The following is a 17,835-nucleotide window of genomic DNA, read 5'->3' as shown; positions in this document are numbered from 1 at the left end:
ACCGTCGATTTTAGTCAGAACCCCACCAGAAAATGCCGACTAAGTCCGATTAATCACGAATTTGGCCGGATTTGACAATTGACAGATTAATTAGCCGACTAGCCCAAAACTAATCAATGGGGTCGGGACTAGTGATTAATCGAGGATTAATTGACGCCTGGTTAAGATTTTTACAACACTGGGTACATGTTAGAATGGATGTGCGTGGGTCGTATTTGGGGTCAAACAAAAGCAAAAATCGTTTTTTGGGAGTTAGAAATGTATGAATGTATCAGTTCAAGGTCACATGTTTTGCATAAACTTTTTCTAGTTTAGTTAGTTTTTTATTATTACGATTATTATATACAAGGTTGATCATGTACAAGTAGAGGTGTACGAAACCAGTTTTTTACAAAACCGAACCAGTTTGGTTAAAGCCTGGTCAAAACCGGTTTAATTGAAACCAGTTTAGGAGCAAGAGAGGTCGACCTGGTCCAAGTCAGTCCGGTTCTGTTTAGAACAGGTTTTAACCGGTTCTCCTCAAACTGGTTTGGTTGTTCAAAAGGGAACCAGCACCAAAACTGACGGTTTGGGTCGGTTCATGAACCGGTTTGGATGAAACCGGTTTTCTTATCAAACCTGTTATGGTCGGTTTGCCATGAACCGGTCTCAAACCAGTGTGTGTGTGTGTTTTTTTTTCTACACCCTTTGTACAAGAAGTGGCTGGGCTCTTGTCTTGTGGGCTGATCAAGGTTAACAAGAAGTTGTGCTATAGACTAGTTGAATAGAATAAGGCCCAATTGGGTTGTTATCAAGCTCTATGAAGTTTAAATGGAATAACCCGGAAAAAGCCAATTTTAAATGTCAATAAAAACTAAACACATAATATTTTCATTCTTTCATTTCAGAACTTTACATTTGGGATTACATGAATCTCAATCAAGTCAAGAGAAACCAAAATCAAAAAGAAAAAAGACATAGAAAAACATAAAACTATAGCACACAATACTCAAGAAACCACATCTAAAGTAAACTTATGTCATATATATGTTCAATGAAACATTCTTTGTGGATATGTTCCAAGCATTTGAAAAACTAGTATTTGAGTTTATTTATATCTTCATCAACACATCCTCTTATAGCTCATAAGTCATTCCAACCTTCAACAACTTTTTATGAGGAACATCAAACACACTATAACTTTGCCTCAAGTTTTTCTTCATGAAATTATAAGCGTAATTGATCAAGAACCTTTTCCCAATAGAAGACCCTTCCCTTGACACAATCTCGTGCTCTCCCACCAAATGCACAACTCCAGATCGCCAAGCCTTGTCTAGTTTCACTACATCTTCATCTGCTACACGACTTTGTTGCGGTTCAGTTCCATAATCATATTGGATGTAATCTTTCAAGCGTTCGATCAAAATCTTCTCAAATGACTCTTTTTCATTGCGTACATCTGTGTACCCATACCTGACCACACACCTAAAAACATACAACTCATTTGGCTTTACTCTTCTAAACAAGAATCGCTCTTCTGGTGCCACCCTACTAACTGGCAACGACTTGATGGAAACGAACACTATAACCGAATGTAAAGCAGGCACGTTATCAACATAGTGTTTAAAGATTGGCGGAATACCATGTGCAAGTTCTGAATAGAAAATAGCAAGTCCGCCCATGTGACTAATGCTTGTGTCCGTAACAATGTCTTTTATGGCTTCACGTGACACTTTGTGGTCAAGTTCATAGTTGTATTTCGCTCGGTAAACATAGTTCCAAGTGCACATTATGAACATTAGCACGAGAGCAAATGAAAACGGCAGGTACCCACCTTTGCTGAATTTATAAAGAACTGCGCTTAAGTAGAGATATTCCGTGGAGCTAATCACAAGCACATATAACATCACAAGAATTATATTGGTTTTCCATATAACAAGCATGATCACCACCAAAAATCCAGATGTTAGCGTCTCAGCATATATCACCGCGATTCCTTCATAGATTTGGAGACAAAATTAGTAAGGGTTCAACATATTAGTAAACACCAGAATAATTATAAACTATGATAACACTAGAAAATTGTGTATTCATTATGACCAAAAAAAACCTTCAAGAGTAATCCATTTTGCGATCCCTGTGCGACCGAGAGTTATTTTGTAACATATTTTAACTGCTACAATCTCGGTCGCAATTTCTATCCCAAATGCCCAGTTTTCTAGTAATGCAAACACGCATAACATATTTGACAATTACTTGTTTTTCTTTTAAATAAATGTGTAGATCGAACTCTTACCGTAAGCATTGCCAATCTTTTCAGTAGTTCGAAAGGTAGCAGTAACTAAAACACAACCAATCATAAGAAGATAATTCATTTCTGGTATGTAAACTTGTCCTTCATACTTGTCCGAAGTATGCACAACTTGAACTCGAGGAAAACATCCTAACGAAAGAGACTGTTTGATGATGGAAAAAGTCCCCGATATCATAGCCTGACTTGCTATAATTGCCGCCATCACAGCCACCACAAACACGGGCCAGTACAAGGCACTTGGAAGCGACTTATAAAATGTGTCCGCAACATGGTTGCTATTCTTTCTTAGCCAAGACGCCTGACCACTATAGGCTGTGATTATAGCCGGATAAACCACACAACCCATGCTTATTTGAATAGATTTGACCGTAAAATGTCCAAGATCAGCAAACATAGCCTCGGTTCCTATTACAATCCAACCAAATATTATATAATCTAAAAGTCTAAAACCGTAAAAAAAAAAAAAACCATTTTGACCAAGTTGTACCTGTAATGGCAAGAACTACTCCACCGAGCGAAATCCATGCTTCTTTTCCATTTCGTTTGAAATAATCAATAATGTATTTGGGGTTTATGGCTTTAGCGACTGAAGGGTCAAACTTGATGAAATTATAGACACCAATACCAGCAATGAGCGAGAACCAAACACAAATGATGGGTGCAAAAGCGTAGCCAACTCTATCAGTTCCAAATCTTTGGACCATGAATAAAGTTATCAAGATCAAGACTGATATTATGACAATCCTTCCTGCATTGATCCATTTCCAAGACGTTAAAAAAATTGTGTTATGTCTATTTTTACTTTTTTTGTATAATTATATATACATCGAGTTGAGTTAAAATAGTTTTATTCAACACCTCAAACCTAGCTCGAAATCGACTTTTAATCAAGTCGGCTCGGCTTGGCTGGGGTGTTCAAACAATCTGAGTTTAAGCTTAACGCCGACTTGAATGAATTCATTTTTACTCTTTAAGTTAAACCCTAGTTTTGGTGTTATAATGCTAGTTTTTTATTTCTTTAATTCACTGATTTAGTTGCTTGTCTAAATAATTTGTCAAAACAGCTTGGCAAGGTTCATACATTATGTATTGTGTCTTAGTTTAAATATGCTATGCATTAGGTAGCATAATTTGTATGTTTTTAATCTTGAAATGTTCATCACTAAATTTAGTTTTACATGTTATTAAAGGTTTATTTTTTATATATAAATTGTAAAATATATTTTAACAACAAGAAATCAATTATTGTGACCCGAGACATAAGCAATTATCATGTTGGGTTAGGGAATGTTCAAATAACTCAAAGCTCGCTAAGAAATACCGATCGAAGTTGACTCGGTTGTAATCAAACCAGCACGGCTCAACTTGGTTTGTAAATAATCATAGTTCAACTTTTAATATTGGCTTGGATTATATTTAAATGATTATAAAACCTAAGAAATCTATTAAATATTCTTGTTAAGTTTTTTTTATAATAGATGTTAAATCTTATTTTATTGAGAAAGACTTTCTGTTTGGATTATATTTAAATGATTATTTAATACTGAGTAATAATAATAATAATAATAATTACACATGGTGTAAGAGTTCATTTGAGTCTGACGATTTATTTTTTTATTACTTGCTATCGTAATAATCGCTTCTGTCAAATCAAAAGGGTGACACAAAATATAACCAATTTGACCCAAAAGATCGGAAAATTCATTGCATGTTCATTATTTAACAATCTTTTTGAATAATTTAGCAAAATAGACCTTATTTTTCACTATGCTTCATTTCTTGAAATCATGTTTGGTAACCATATTATGTGTCTGAATGTATAAGAAAAGACAGAGTTGGGTTTAATGTTTTTAAATTTACCTTCTGTCATGGAATCGGTTGCTTCCTTAAGTCCTGATACTGCGGATAATACTATATAGAGAAGTAGATACATACGTTAGAAGTGATTGAAATTGATGCTTGTGTATGAGAACAATAACAAAGAGTAAAGGTAATCACCGGATATGGAAGGAGTGAGGATGCCATCACCAACGACCATAGAAGTCCCGAGCATAGCAACAAAAAGTAGTGCAGACTTTGCAAAGTTGCTTTGCTCGAGAATGTTCTTGACCTTTGATGATATCGTGTTACGATTGTTTGGCAACTCAAGTTGATAATTTGAGACCTCTCTATCCTCTGGTTGCTCGCTTGGGATTAAACCTACCTTTGCATATCGACACAATTTCGAATACAACGCAAAAGTACCACCTGTTATATATAAAAAAGAAACTCATTAAAAGCTAGTGATTAACAAGAAAATATGATTGTTACAAAAACAAGATACGCCACAACAATTTAGCAAGTTTATGTAATTTTCTAGTGGGAAGAAATTGAGTTATACTTCGCAATTAAGTATTTTTATACGTGTCCAGATTATATCACTAATGATACGGTTTTTTATAAGTACAAGAAAATTAATACATAGAATTTATATATTTTTTATTAAAAGTGATGAATAATATAGAAAAAGAATGCATATTATTTTAAATATTTTTTCTCTTGTACATATTTTAATCATTTAAGGATCGAGTGCATGCATTATGTTACAAATTAATGAACCAAAAATCATTAGAAACTAATTATTTTCCTAGGTTTTCGCATAGTCAACGCGTTATTACGAAATACTCGTTATAAAATATTATGACACACAAAATCAGTTACCACCAGTGTAGATCTAACCTTATTTCATCGAATCTTGGAATAAAATATTATTTTAGTTACTATCATCTATATTTTATTTGAATTCAAACAAATATAACCCCGACTACTCAGGATAACCCAATGACATAAGGTAATCTTATACACTCGTAGTCACAGACAGCGTATGATAGCTCAAGTCCATTATCTTCTGTTTTAAGAAAAACCCACAATTCAAAAGCTCACTACAGTAAAACCTAATTGAAATCAGATTCGAATTTGAAACTTAGCTGTCTTTAGCTCAAGTCTTCACTTCCCACTATCATCCCTCTTATTTATTCATTTCATAATTATTTGTAACTAAATATTTAACCCAAAATTCATCACTAAAAGTTAAGTGCATGCCAAAAATAAAGAGTTAATTACCATAACAAAAAGTTAAGTGGATATACCGATAATAGTCATAATATACTTGTGATATAATATTTTCTATCCAAATAAATGCTTTGATATTGTCAACAAAAACATGGAATTAATCGTTAAATGAGAAAAAAAACGCCTACCGTCACCGTTATCATTGGCATGCAAAACGATTGTCACGTACTTAATAACCGGAATTAGGGTTATGGTGTAGAAGATCAAAGACAAAACTCCCAAGATGTCGTCCGGGTGCTTGATCCCGTTAATAAACGTGCTTGAGTAAACATACAATGGTGATGTCCCAATATCACCGTACACGACCCCGATACTTTGGAAGGCAAGTCGAAGGATCACTCCCCAGTCCTTACAATTACACAAAAAATTCATTTTCAGTAATATAATAATATGCAAGAAATAGTGACAAAATGTTTATAAAATCAAGAAAAATAAAATCAAGAAAATATCCATCAGGATCGAAAATCTCATATTAAATGTTTAATTAATATCATCAAACCCGTCCTGTTTATATATATTAGACACTATTTTCAACCAATTACATAGCAACATGTTTTAAAAATGTGGTCGAACCAACCGGTTTTTTAAGAACCAACAAAAATTTGTAATTAATTACATATTCATATTGAGTTTGGTGAGGACCGACAAAATTTTTGGTGAGTCCAGAACAAATTTTTCATAATTAAGTTTCGAGTAAATTTATGTGAGGACCAATGATATATGTTGTGAGTCCCTACCAGATTTATGTGTGTCCCAACCTTGTGAGTCTGACAGATTTCGTTGTTATAAGACGTGAAAATATGCAATTGAAATGTAAAAGTGGTCGGGTCCGCCGGATTAGTAATGGACATATAGGGTTTCTTTCTTTCTTTTTTGGAGGTGGATACTCGTGATGTATACGAGTAAAAAAAAAGTTATTAACGTATGCTAACCTTGGTATTATGGTGACCGTGGTGACCGCCGATTTTAGCCGACTCAATATCTAACGAATCGTGACGCTTCAAGCCGGTATATTCAGGAAGTAGATGATCAGGTGTTTGTTCCAAATGGATTTGTTCATTGTTATCTTCAACTTCTTCCTCTATGTTAACGGCGTTAGAGTTTCGTTTGCTGCCGCCAGGCGTGGAGGCGTTGGACTGTCGTCGGCTGCCGGCGGGGGTATGCATGGCTAAGGGTTCCGGCTTAGAATGGAATGAAGTAGGAGAAAACTATGGTGGTTATATAGGGGTTTATGAGACTATGAGAGTTCACTTCCAAGCTGGAAATTAAAAGAGAAGATATTAATTAATATAGTATTTAATTTAATTTATTGTGTCACACACCTTAAATATCATGTGACATTAAGTTAACTTTCCAAATTTCAATATGCTTTATATCTTGAAGATGAGATCGACCAACATTTTAGTAACTCAGTTTACGCGTTAACTATTTTCTGATAAAATAAATATATAAAGGAAAATTGGATGTAAAGAAAATAATATTGAAACTATTGGGAATGGCAGCCCTAATTAATAAAATATCTACTCACGGTTTATTTTTTAAAATATTTGCTCTCAACGATCAGCGACTAACATAATTTTAGCGTTGTTAGTCGTCGGTTTCCGGGAAAAGTTGGGTAGAAAACTCAACCTGAAACCACCACACCGCTGACCACCACCACCTGAAGACCACCACGCCAAGAACAACCACCACTAACACCCATCACCTGAACACCACCACTAATTGACTCGCCATTAACCAATCACCACCACTTTAGCACCACCAACTTACTCCGATGATGGTTCTAGGGATCTGACGACCTCAACAACTTGGACTTTTACTAGAAAAATGTCCCTAAAGATCTGATTTAAGGTTAAAAAGAGATTCAGGAAGAGAATGTCGAGTTTTCCGGCGACCGACGACTGACTGGGTTAGGTTTTGTTAGTCGCGGATTGTTACGAGCAAATATGTTCAAAGATGGGATCATCATAAGACAATTTTTTAGTTGAGACTCTTATTTAGTGTTAATAGTTGGGATTTAAATCTAGTTTTCCATATGTAAATAAAATCATTTGGTTTGTTGGTCGAAATCAAAAACCAAAAGTCAATTTACGGTTCGATTTTGAACCATCTAAATTCAGTTCGGTCCGGATTCAACTTCAACCATAAAAATCATCAAGTTGAAAACCGGTTTTATATAATAGTTTAAGGATTCGTTAAATAAATCAGATTTGTTTCGGCTACCATTTTTTTATCAGTTCATATAAATTACTGATATTGATTTATTATCAATAATGAATAATTTTATATATACCTTTACAAAAGTTGAAAATATCAGGATATATATAATTTCCTAAGTTTGCTACTTAACACACTACACGTAGCAATCTATACATAGCCACCATAATTAAAACTCTAATTACAATTATATAGTTGTTTTTTTGTTAATTATTGATATTAAAATATTATATTGTTAGATTAGATAATTTAGCATGCGTCCTAGGACTTGTTCGTTAACATCACATAGTTAAAGTATTAAAATTCCTAATTACTCAAATGAGAGTTTTAAATGATTATATTATGAATTATTGCATTTTTGTCAACGTTTGATTTTCTACTCCATTTGTGTTAGCTTTATATTTTTTTAAACGGAAAAGATTTTTGTTGATCACCAAAGTCTTACAAGAAACTAGACGAAAAAATAAAAAAAGACATTGGTTTAAATCAAATTACGATGTTGAATGAATATCAATTATGCCAACAAAGTGTTGAAAGCCTGCCATGATTAATAATCAAAACGATTACCAAAACCAATCTCATCCACAATTTTGTATGAAGAGATATGTTTACCATTAAATATGAGATGCATGTAAGACGTTGTTCACATCATATGATATATAAGAAACGATACGGTGGCGATATCGTAAGTAAACAAAATCTTAATAGTATAATGTATGTCTCGATGTTCATATTTAGTGATGTAGAAATTTTACGTGGTGTCATTTGCATAACTATGTTAAAACGTTTACAGTGTAATCTATGGATTTGATTATTATAGTGCGTTAGTGATTTCCTTGTGATTTCAACAAGATAAACTAGGTTTCATTAACCAACACATTACACTTACAAAACATTAGGTTTTCAAATAAAAACAATACTTGACAAAAACAACTCTTGACACCATTATAAAAAAAAAAAAAAAAGAATCCAACTTCAACATGTGTTGTTTGTGTTCCGTTTTGAGCACTTGATCATCATCTATTATCTTATCCGTGAATAATTGACTTAAGGCATTTCAACATCCCAAGTTAGCTTCGTTGTATATAAAAATCATGGTTAAGCATTACATATGAAATATATGCTAAAACACTACTAGAGGTTATTTTTGCTACAAACATTTTCTACAATTTTCCCACAATTTTTCGTCAATAATCAAATACAAAAAAAGTCTAAATATTTCACACAAGTTTCCTACAACATAGAGGCATAAAAAAGTCTTGTCGCAATTTTGACGAAAACATAAATACATTTCCGACAAACTACCGACAATTTGTTGTATATATTAACCTCTAAAATAAAGAAATCAACATAGAAATCAAATCACACACTTTTTTAGCAAAACGGTGGGAACACTGGCAAATTTTACCACAAATTTGCTACAAATTTTTAATTCAATACTTTTGTGACAAAATTGTAGTAAAATATGCAATGTTTGCTACAAGTTTCAGGAAAATGTGTATTAATTATTGAATACTTAAACTAATTATGATGAAATCATTCTTTTGTGGCAAAACGGTAGGAACACTGGCAAATTTTGCCACAAAGTTGCTACAAATATGTAATTTAAAACTTTTGTGGCAAAATTGTGGTAAAATTTGCAAGTTTGCTACAAGTTTCAGGCTAACGTATGTTAATTGCTGGAATACTTAAACTATTTATGATGAAACCATACCTTTATGGCAAAACGGTGGGAACACTGGCAAATTTTGCCACAAAGTTGCTACAAATATGTAATTAAAACTTTTATGGCAAAATTGTGGTAAAATTTGCAAGTTTGCTACAAATTTCAGACAAACGTATGTTAATTGTTGGAATACTTAAACTATTTATGATGAAACCATACTTTTGTGGCAAAACGGTAGGAACACTGGCAAATTTTGCCACAAAGTTGCTACAAATATGTAATTTAAAATTTTTGTGGTAAAATTTGCAAGTTTGCTACAAGTTCCAGGCAAACGTATGTTAATTGTTGGAATACTTAAACTATTTATGATGAAACCATACTTTTGTGGCAAAACGGTGGGAACACCGGCAAATTTTGCCAAAAAGTTGTTACAAATATGTAATTTAAAACTTTTGTGGCAACATTGTGGTAAAATTTGCAAGTTTGCTGTAAGTTTCTGGCAAACGTGTGTTATTGTTGAATACTTAAACTATTTATATACTTTTGTGGCAAAACGGTGGGAACACTGGCAAATTTTGCCACAAAGTTGCTACAAATATGTAATTTAAAACTTTTGTGGCAAAATTGTGGTAAATTTTGCAAGTTTGCTACAAGTTTCATAAAAACATAACTTTACATAAACTCTTTGTTTCTTGTTATTTGTTATTACAAATAAATTTAAAAGGGTAGCAAATAAAGTTGTAAACGCTTGTTTTGTACGTTGTATCTATCATCAACACGTGCTTTAATCAACAGTAAACCAAATCATGGATGTGAGCAAATGGGCTAGAAAGGGCTTTTAAACTCAATAAAAGACGGTTAATGGTCATGACTTAAGCCCCTTCATGTGGTGACATAAAGTGATCTACATACACAAGAGGCAGTTTAGTAGACACGAGTTGAACTACAGGCGGATAAACAAGTAGTAATATGTACATGCGGTATTGTATTCAGCCCCTTTAGGCGGGGACACAAAGCGATCAACAGGCACATGAAACGGTCTAATAGACACAAGGCACTACAAAAAATGTGACTAAAGTTTCATCGACTGATATATTAGTCTCAAACACATAATATGTGGCACAGAATTTTCAGTTACTGATAGCATAAGAAACTGAGTTTTATGCAGTGTATCTAAATAGTGTTTGGTATAAATGAATGGACGGGGGAATGGAATGGATCATTCAAAAGAATGAAATAAATCATGTTTGGTTAATATGGATTAATGAAATGGTTCATTCCATAAGGAATGTAACTCCTTCGATTTCTAGAATTTTCATTCATTGGGTAAGATGTGTTTTTTTTTCATTCCTTAAAAGAATGGAATAAATGAAAATAATAATTATTAATTATTTTTATTCGGTTTAACGATCTCGTCACAATGTGTGAGTCCTAAAACTAAGTATTATTAATATTCATATTATTATTAACTCTATTTATTTATATATTATTATTACTTATAATAATAATAATAATCTTTATAATAAAGTGATGAATTATTTCATTCCTATATAGTTTATGCCAACCAAAAATGCCCCCAAAGCTTCAATAAACACTGCCCACCCCAAATTCGTGTCGAGTTATCGCCTCAATGGCAGGGTTTGCCAACCAAATTGACATCGTTTTAAACATTTTCTTATATGCTAATCTTAACCTATGTAAATTTGACGAATTAATTTTTTGGGTTTTGACGTTGATCAAATTTTAGCGATGGTGTTTATCCCGTAACGAATGTAACCGATACCGACCAAATTCGAGTCGACTCACTGTCATATTGCTCAGGTTTCACCAATGCCAGGTAAAAAAACTAGTTGAAGTATAACTATCATTGACGTTACGGATTTTTATTGTAATAATCTTTTTAATTCAACATCTTGTTTACATTCTTATCTCCATTTGAAATGAGTTGATATTATACTTAATTTGTATACAAGTATATTAAAAAAAACATGATATCTTTAAATATATGACTTAAAACTAAAACAACCCACACATTCCAAAATCCATTCCTCCGTAATTGAAACTAAAAAAACCCACAAGTTCCCGCTAGCAGTAAACATTATTTTCCCTCTCATTCTCATCTCTCTACCTGGCGCCAAACCCTAATGGATTCTCACCACCGCCGTTTCTCTTCTACTCTCCACTACCGTCATTTGGCTACCCTAATTGAACTACTAATCTAATTACCCAACCAACTTACTCCTCAATCGAAGTTTGCAGCCCTAGTCGGAATCTTCAATCAAAGAAAAACAACATCGTTTGGTGGAGAAGTTTAAAGTGCCGAATGAACTGGTAATATATCTTATTTTTGTTTGTTAGAAAAAACAAGTAGTAATTTGTGTAGCCTTTGAAACAAAATTGATTATTTGTGTAGCCTTTGAACAACAAGTGATGAAGAAGTGGTACTTTTCCCTACTCACAGCTCTGATTTGATTTGTAAGTTTGTTTTTTTGTTTTGCCCTAATTTATGTTTGTGTACCTGTTAGATTTGTAAGTTTGTTCTAACAACATCGTTTGCTAGAATTATGTTTGTGTACCGAAACCGAACTGGTTAAAACTTGAAACCGAACCGTTACTAACGGTTTGGTTTCGCAGTTTGCTCAAAGTTGAGAACTGTCACTAGTTTTAACCAAATTACACACACACATAAATATATATATATATAAATGCCAAGCCAAGCATACTTTAGTACTTTCAAATCAATAAAAATGTGTCAAATAGAGTATGTGCGTTTCTTATGTGCATAAATGTATGTGCATTTTTTATGTTTAGATCGATAAAAATGTCATCAAATAAAGAATGGATGTACAAGAGAACCAATAAAGATGGTAGTTTAAACTTGCAATATCAACTATGTGTTGATAAGTTTTTGGATTTTGCATACCAAAATGCAACCAACATTGAAGAGGATATGGTAAGTGGGGTCATAAAGTTACTAGTTAGATGTCCATGTAGTAAATGCAAAAATTGTTATTACAAGACAAGAGGTATTATTGATTTGCATTTAACTACAAGAGAATTTATGAAAGACTACCAACAATGGTACGCACATGGTGAATCTGATGAGCCGATAGACATGGGCCAATGTTCAAACTCTAGAGTGTCTCAACATGCGGGTCAAGATGCTGATGAAGATCTTGGTGAATATACTGGATACGATCAAATGGTTATGGAGTGCATAAACCAACAACCAAATAAAAAAGCACGGACATTCTACAACATGTTAGAGCAAGCCAACAAGCCATTATGGGATGGGTCTAAAGACGCTAGCACACTCTCTGCTACCACCGAATTATTGAATTGGAAAGTAGATTGTAATGTTTCTGACTCAACATTTGATAAACTACTTCCTTTAATCAAAGGCATTATCCCTGATGATAATAAGCTACCTAGAAACTTTTATGAGACCAAGAAGATGTTGAAGCCACTAGAGTTGCCATCACAACATATTCATGTGTGCCAAAACCATTGCATGCTATTCAATGGACAACACTCTAATATGGATTGTTGTATAGTATGCAATGAAGACAGATACAAGGAAAGAGGGAAGAAGGTGCCTAAGTTAGTGATGGTCTATATGCCTATTGGACCAAGACTTCAAAGATTGTTCTATTCAAAGAAGACGACCCAACACTTGACTTGGCATGCAAATCGTAAACTATCAGAAAAGATGTGTCATCCTAGTGATGCTCGACCTTGGGACCATTTCAACAAGGTCTTTCCTGATTTTTCAAAAGAGACGCGCAATATTCGTCTCGGGTTGTGTACCGATGGACTTAGTCCGAATACTACGAACGGAACTCCATATTCATGTTGGCCGGTGTTTATTACCGTTTACAACCTACCTCCTTGGTTGGCCTTGAAAGAGCAATACATACAAGTTCCTTTGATCATCCCTGGCCAGAAGAATCCCAAACAAAATCTCGACATTTTTCTACAACCTTTAGTAGATGAGCTGAAACTATTGTGGCAGGATGGCATTAAAACTTATGATGCCTATTGAAATAACAATTTTCAAATGAAGGTTGTACTGCTATGGACAATTAGTGACTTCCCTGCTTATGCGATGTTGTCTGGATGGAGCACGCATGGTAAGTTAGCTTGTCCATATTGCTGGGACCAATCGGGATCATTTCGACTTCAATATGGAGGAAAACCGTGCTGGTTTGATTGCCATAGACAACATCTTCCCATTGGACATCATTTCTTGAAAGATAAGATAAACTTTCAAAAAAACAAAACGGTTTCGGGCGGAAAATGTATTCCAAATCCATCCGGAGAAGAAATATGGCAGATTATAAAATATTTTCCCGTTGTTTATGATGGTAAACCCCATGATACTAATTTATATCAAAGTCCTCAGGGTTTCGGGATTACACATAATTCGGTAAAGAGAAGTATCTTTTGGGATCTTCCATATTGGGGTAAGTTGTTGATCCGACATAACCTCGATGTAATGCACATAGAGAAGAATGTATTCAAAAGTCTGTTTTACACAATTATGGACACCAACAAATCCAAAGACAATATGAAGGCGAGACAAGACATTGAGTGTTTTTGTAACCGACCCCGCTTAAACCCCGTCCGTGATAACAACGGGAAGATAACTAGAGTTCGGGGTGATTATAGTTTGCAAAAAGATGACCTTAAAAAAGTTTGTGCTTGGTTGAAAAAGCTTAAATTTCCTGATGGGTATGCATCAAACATTGGAAATTGTGTAAACATAAAGAAAAACTCTTTCTTTAGTTTTAAAAGTCATGACTGTCACGTGTTTATGCAACGGTTGCTTCCAATTGCTATTAGAGGTTTTGTTTCAAAAGAGACATATGAGGCTGTAACAAAGCTGTGCATGTTCTTTCGAGTCTTATGCTCAAAGGCGTTGCATGTAGATGACTTGCATAAAATGAAGTATAATGTTGTTCTTACCTTATGCAAGTTGGAGAAAATCTTTCCTCCCGGTTTCTTTGATTCCATGGAGCACCTGGTGATACATCTAGCTGATGAAGCTCTTTTTGGTGGCCCGGTGCAATATAGATGGATGTATCAATATGAAAGGTAATTATGTTGTTTATAATTAGAAACAAAATTTGGCTCATCATTTTTAATACATTCACAATGACTTCTAAATGTAGGAAGCTCAGCTTGATAAAAAGAAGAATTAGAAATAAAACAAGGGTGGAAGGTTGTATCACAAGGGAACACCTAGTGAATGAAGTCACCACCTATTGCTCTTTATACTTTGACCTAACGATTGAGACACACTGTAACATTCGTCACTTTTCAAACCCGAAAAACCCGACCCGTTTCGAATTTTCGGAGTTTTTTTGATTTCCAGTATATATATATATATAAAGATGTATTTTGGTTCATCATTTACTGTTAATATAAATATTCCCGATTTTATTGTTCAATGTCTGTTCGGTTATTATTTCATTGATTCGTTTATAAAATCCCAAACTTTATCGTTAATCAAGCTTACGGGTTAAAACACGTAAATACTCAAAAATCTTATATAATCCGGAAATTATAACATCCTCAAAGTTCAGGGCTAAAAACGAAATTGTTAAATATTAAATCAAATATTAAAACAAGCTTTGATATTAGCCAAAACTCCAGGGACTAAAATGAATATTTTCATTTCAAATTATATTATTTTAATTATACCCAGCCCCAACCCCCCTGGACTCCCGTTTTTCCGACAACGGAGGACCGGCGGCTCCAGCCACCCAATTCAAGCCATAATTCACGCAAATTAACTCAAATAATCATTCTAACGGCCTTAGTCATCGTTATTATATTATAATTAACCGACTAATTACGTTATAACAACCTTTAGCCACGAAGTAAACCCGTGATATTCGCCGGATTTTAAGGAAATCAAAATTAATACGATTGACGCGTAGATGCTCCAATTAGCTGTATAAATAGGGACCTAAGCTTCATTACAACTCGCTCACATCTCTCCTTCTCCCTAATTCTCCCTGTTTTGGCCGTAATTCTTCATCCAAGTTCGGTTCCGGCGAGGCCCCCTTCTCCGTCAAAACAACAAGATAACAGTAAGTAAAATATGCATAGTAACGGCGTTTAATCACTGAACAAAACCCCTAAACTTAATCCTTCGTTCATGGAATGGTTTTCCGCAATTGAAACCCTAGGATTTCAATGAGGAAGACAATTCCAGGGATTAGTATTTAATTAATGGCTTTCGTTGTTAAACTGAATTATAACTCTGGTCCACTGGTTAACTCCATAGTGTTGTAAACATCAGACCCGGGGTCAAAACCCGGGTCAAGCGTTTGTTGTTCTTTTTTTAAGAAAGCTGTTATTATAATTAATAAAGAATAAAACCTGTTATTATATATAATAAATTAAAACCAGATCGTTAACGAATATCATTCCTAGAACAGTTGGTAACGATTAAGAGTTGTAACGTGGAGAACCCGGGTCAGATGCATTTTTTTGTATTATTTAATTATCAGTTATTTAAATAATTATTTAATCATTTTATTCAATTAAAAATCATAATAAATCTATTTTTAAGTTAAACAAAAATTATGTAAATTAACTATAAAATATATCTCACCATTTTAAACTTAAGAACCAAGTTTCTTGTTTTTGTAAACCGTTATTAAAAATCGGTTAATAAACGTAATGTAAACTTTAATTTTTCTAAAAATTATTTCGTTAATGCAATAACTATAATTATGACTTATAAACAATAGTTCAACTTTTTCGGAAGTATAAACTTTATATTCTCGTTGTTAAAATACTTAAATCATATTAATAAACGAATTGTCGTTAAAGCATAAATAACAATATTATAATCAAAAATATAAAATAATTCCTTACAAGATATGCGATAAACAATCCCGTACGATTATCGATTAAGTCTCGTTTTTACTCAATTTAGTTAGTGCGGATCGCTTGCTTCGGCTTTCGTAACGAGTTCGATTCTTTGCCATTCTCCCTGCTTTTGAGTTTTCCTTTTACCTCAAGTTTTAAGTTGAGTTTCTCACACCCTCTTTTTAATGTTTTTATTAATTTTGGGGGTAGCATATGTATCCTACAAAACTTCAAGTATTTACGATATTGCGTACAAACTACAATTCATTACATGGGCTTGTGTGTTTACTTGCTCAGAATTACTTGCTCAGTGGTTGCCTCAATAAGTATGATCATACGCCCCCCTTTGCACTCAGGTCCATTTGTATCGAGTGGAAAAGGGACCCCATATCCGAGTACGTTGGTAGCCCCAACTGGAAAGGACCTTCGTTTGTTATTTACACTCAGGTCCATTGCATCGAGTGTAAAGAACCCTTATGTGCTCATTTCACAAGTTTCATGGAATTGTATGATTTTTACATATTATATCAAACTGTGGGAATCTCACCAGCTATGTTCATAGCTGATTTTATTTTATACATATGTTACAGATGTAAAGATACGAGGATGAAAGTTATAAGACACATAGCATGCCTATAGGATATTCAAAGAACAACTTATTATTTGTTTATTTATTTGTTACAATTTGTATTATTTGATAAACTTGTGTTACATGAATATTTAAATGAAATAATGTTATTATAGTCACCTAATAGTGTCACGTGTGTTTAAGCAATCTGTACGTCACACTCAGGCGTTTCCGCTTTAGCCGGGGTGTTACACACACCATAATCGAGAGCCGCGGAATTTTGCTCCACAACATCCCAACTCTTTGAGTGGAGGCTCTCAACTAAGCGTGTTTAACGTTCCCTCTAGACAATTATATCAAAAGGGTGGAACACGAAGACGCATGGGTATTGAGGAACATAAAAAGGCACACACTTATGTTCTTCTAAATTGTGTAGAAGTTTACCCTTACATCGACGAGTTTGACAAAGTGGCACCACAATTATATCCAGACACGCCAGAGTTGCTTCTTAGAGATTACCACTTTGCTGAATGGTTTGAAACCCGCGTAAGTAAAGCCACTTAAATCATAACGATTGATGTTAGGGCATTATTAACCAACATGTTGTGTGTGCATTCTTCATTGTAGGTAGCGAGTGGCTTAACTGATGGAAGCACTCGACATTTGGAAATATTAGCAACTAAACCATCAATTTATGCTCAATCTCATAATGGGTACTTTGTAAATGGTTATAAGTTCCACACACAACAATATGGCAAAGGGCTTGTTACCTCAAATTGTGGCGTGTGCGTGAGAGGAGAAACATATAATGCAGAAGAGTCTGACTACTATGGCTTATTGGATGAGGTACTAGAGCTCCAATATGATTCCACCAAGCCTCAAATTGTTGAACTATTCAAATGTACCTAGTTTGATAACAAACATGGTGTTATAGTTCATAAAAATAATCTGGTTGATGTCAAATACAAGTCCCGACTTCAAAGTGATGACAAGTTTATCTTGGCATCACAGGCGGAACAAGTGTTTTACACATCATACCCCGCCGTGACACGTGATACAAAATATTTGTGGGCGGTTGTCAAGACAAAATCCCGACAC

At 34.0% G+C, this 17,835-nt stretch overlaps 2 protein-coding genes across 2 annotated transcripts; one reads left to right on the top strand and one right to left on the bottom strand.

Moving 5' to 3' along the window:
- Positions 1 to 1,009: 1,009 nt before the first annotated feature.
- On the bottom strand, positions 1,010 to 6,580 carry LOC143543928 (potassium transporter 19-like). The gene is made up of 7 exons (XM_077036138.1): positions 6,337 to 6,580; positions 5,533 to 5,752; positions 4,292 to 4,540; positions 4,154 to 4,204; positions 2,781 to 3,041; positions 2,276 to 2,698; positions 1,010 to 1,975 (listed from the first exon to the last, which is right to left on the bottom strand). The coding sequence occupies exons 1-7, from the start codon at positions 6,568 to 6,570 to the stop codon at positions 1,116 to 1,118; spliced, it is 2,298 nt and encodes a 765-aa protein (XP_076892253.1). The 5' UTR covers positions 6,571 to 6,580; the 3' UTR covers positions 1,010 to 1,115.
- A 5,528-nt stretch (positions 6,581 to 12,108) lies between these two features.
- LOC143543947 (uncharacterized) lies at positions 12,109 to 13,329 on the top strand. Its single transcript, XM_077036151.1, has one exon. It carries the CDS (start codon positions 12,109 to 12,111, stop codon positions 13,327 to 13,329), a length of 1,221 nt encoding a protein of 406 aa, XP_076892266.1.
- Positions 13,330 to 17,835: the final 4,506 nt, after the last annotated feature.

This window comes from Bidens hawaiensis, unplaced genomic scaffold, assembly GCF_021521415.1.
Source record: "Bidens hawaiensis isolate Kalapana, Puna unplaced genomic scaffold, B.hawaiensis_p1.1 tig00013365_1, whole genome shotgun sequence".
NCBI classification, from domain to species: domain Eukaryota; kingdom Viridiplantae; phylum Streptophyta; class Magnoliopsida; order Asterales; family Asteraceae; genus Bidens; species Bidens hawaiensis.
Note: the sequence above shows the minus strand (reverse complement) of the source record. Positions and strands in the feature narration are given on the sequence as shown.